This window comes from Branchiostoma floridae, unplaced genomic scaffold, assembly GCF_000003815.2.
Source record: "Branchiostoma floridae strain S238N-H82 unplaced genomic scaffold, Bfl_VNyyK Sc7u5tJ_1511, whole genome shotgun sequence".
NCBI lineage: Eukaryota > Metazoa > Chordata > Leptocardii > Amphioxiformes > Branchiostomatidae > Branchiostoma > Branchiostoma floridae.
Genome location: NW_023365735.1, coordinates 152,521 through 155,544, shown reverse-complemented (window position 1 = coordinate 155,544; position 3,024 = coordinate 152,521). Strand labels below are relative to the sequence as shown.

General features: G+C 35.6%; 1 protein-coding gene across 1 annotated transcript; it reads right to left on the bottom strand.

Moving 5' to 3' along the window:
* Nucleotides 1-334: 334 nt before the first annotated feature.
* On the bottom strand, nucleotides 335-2,471 carry LOC118407955. Its single transcript, XM_035808543.1, has 3 exons — nucleotides 2,374-2,471; nucleotides 1,779-1,886; nucleotides 335-1,503 (listed from the first exon to the last, which is right to left on the bottom strand). Exons 2-3 carry the CDS (start codon nucleotides 1,780-1,782, stop codon nucleotides 413-415), a joined length of 1,095 nt encoding a protein of 364 aa, XP_035664436.1. The 5' UTR covers nucleotides 1,783-1,886; nucleotides 2,374-2,471; the 3' UTR covers nucleotides 335-412.
* Nucleotides 2,472-3,024: the final 553 nt, after the last annotated feature.

The following is a 3,024-nucleotide window of genomic DNA, read 5'->3' as shown; positions in this document are numbered from 1 at the left end:
AGCGTACAGTCAGTGACGATCTGTACTTTAAATCAAAACTGGAGGAAGTCCTGAAAACTGACCAGTTGGTCCGTCAGGCCCCTGGGGCATGTTGGGAAATTGGGACCTTTGCAAATCAGAGTATACATGGTCAATCCAAGGAAAGAAAAGCTAGGGGTGGTGGCCATTAGCAAGCAGATTTGCACTGGGGTGAAAAAATGGTGGGGCAAAGCATCTTTTGTGGTGTGAGTAAAATTCTGTCTAAAGGAGATGTGATGATTTGAAGAACATTAATGTACCAAAAGATATGTGTCAAGGTGATTTTTCTTTCTTCTTTTCTTCTTTTCTTGGGATATCACCAGGCATTCTAAGGTGATTTGGTTAAGCCAAGGAGGTATAACCTCCTTGGTTAAGCTGAATGCCCAGATTGCCGCTAGCCGACAAATCTGCCTGAAGTCTGGCTTTCCGCAGCAACTCTGGCACTCGGCAACTCAGAGTCTTTAATATGTTCCACACCCTTTAGATTCCCCTCTATGGGCCTGTTCATTGTATTCCACTTTTCATAATATTTTTGACAATAGTACAGCAGACAATTAAAAAAGTCCTCAACAGACAAAAAGTCAATAAGCTTTTCATTCTCCCTATACTTTTTTATGAATTCTTTTTCGTCCTCAGTTACCATCACACCAAGCTTCAGTGCACTAATTTTGTTTTTCATCTCCTCATAAGTGACTCCATTATATCCATCGCCAGAAAGAATGAATTTTTGATGTTCTCCATTTGGCCGATAAAACGTAGCTGTTACTTTTATATTGAAATATAGATTCTGCGGTTTGCTCTTAGGCTTTTTTTTACCTTGATTTTGTTTATTAAGATAATGGTAATTAGCTTGAGCAATCTCTAGTCGTATACTTTGATAAACTTCTCCTGTTTCTGATTTAAAGTACAAAGAGTTGGCTTCCCCAGTGCCAATGTTCCAATCAATTTGTTTATTCTGTAAGGATTTATAAATTTCATTGCCCTTGGTTGCTGGCAGCAAAACACTCTTTGTGCTTTTAGCTTTTTCAGGATTAGTTACTTCGGTATTATCGCAATATTCAATATAAGGGAGTGGAGTGGTTGAAATCATTTCTTTATCTTTGTTAAGTTTTATATGGAATGTACGGCCAAGGCCGTTATTAATTTGTCTTTCTATCTCATTATTATGTATTATGAAAGGTTGCATGTGACATCCAGCATCTATGTGCACAATGCCTAATTCAGCACCTCTATATAGAATGGACACTGACAAGTGATTTTTTTCTTCACAATAGCTTAATGTAGCTGATTCTAGACCAATAAGTTGAAAAACATCAAATAATTCTTTCGCAATTTTGTTACAGTCATAGCCATGTTTTCTTGATTTTTTCGTAAAAACATCTTCTGGAACAGGTCCAGTGAAGCTATCCTGTATTATATTAGAATTCAGAAAATTTACTACATCGGTCGCTATTTGTAGTAAAGGCTGGGATGCATACCACCGGGCTGCAAAGATAAAAAAGAAATGTTAATTACTAATAGCACTGCACTGCGCCATTGCACCATTGCAAACTTAGAGAATTAGGGTCCGGCAGTAAAACAATGTGCAAAACAATGTACATGTGAAATATTTTACTGCCTGGATTTCATTTCATTTCTGAAAAAAGATTATCCACCAAGCTTACATCATACTAGGTCTGGAGAGTACCTTATCCCACAGTATTAACACAATGCTTTGAATTTCAATTGACACAGTTGTTGAAAAAAAAAACTTAACTTACCCATGACCGGGAATACATAACATATTTTCTCTATCTGAAATTCCTTCTCTTGTACTTCCTTTGCAAATTGTTGTATTTGTCTATCTGTTATCCAGGGATACTTGTCACCTTGAAAAACATAAATTGCTCATTTAGCCAAGTACCATATGATATATCAAACATCTGATTTTGGCAAACAACTTTCGACTGGAAAAATCAAAATGTTTATGAACAACATTTGTCAAAACACTTTGTTGCCATGATAACATCTAATTTTGTCATTAGACTTTAATGCATTGGTACATATAGAAATTGCAGTCAAATTGCATGTTACAATATTAAAACTGTTAATTTTTTTTTAATTTGCTATATATGTTGGACTGTCCCCATACTGGTAATATAATGATTTTCTATTGAATGTATAGAATTTGCATAGAATACAGCCAGGTATTTAGTGTCAAATTATTTACTAATTGACAAACAATCAACAACTGAATGTCTTTTATCATGTTAAACAGGCTTTTCATGGACATGGAAAAGTATTTTTCAGAAGAAAAACTTTGACTTTTATCTTGAAAAACTGGAAGCTGCAACAACAAAATTTAATGAAACTCACCATTTTCATCTTGAAGATGAGCTCGAGGTTCGTCCTGATAAGGGGCTCCCTCGATGTCGATTGGGAGCGAGGAGGACGTTTTCGGAGCGCTGTGCAGTTTACCTACAGGAACAAGGTAAATACCATGGTGAAGGCACAGTATGTGCTGAATTAGATTGTTTTGACAGTATAATTTTTCATTTCATTCATACGCAAGTTGTATCATGAAATATCATAAATATGAAACATTTTTTCATTGCCAGAGTCGGTTTGTAAACCTCAGGGTACTAATGATTATTTCAGTCAAAAATGAAAGTGTGGTCACTACTTGTAAACCTCAGGGTACTAATGATTATTTCAGTCAAAAATGAAAGTGTGGTCACTACTGATTTACATAACAATAGAGCTCATTAGCATACATTTTGGCGGGAATGTGTACTGTAAATTTGGTGGTTTGGGGGGAAAATTTCTAGCATTTACTTCTCCTTGAGAAACATCTTTTCCAGTTGGCCTCAGAGAGATAAAATATTTGCAATTATGAAATTTTAGTGTTTGATTAGTGACTTAATAGCAAAAGGAACAATTACAGAAAGTCACAGTATTGGTTTTACCAGTAAAGCTCATTTGCATAATTTTGGCGGGAACGTGTACTGTGAGTGACACTTAATATGG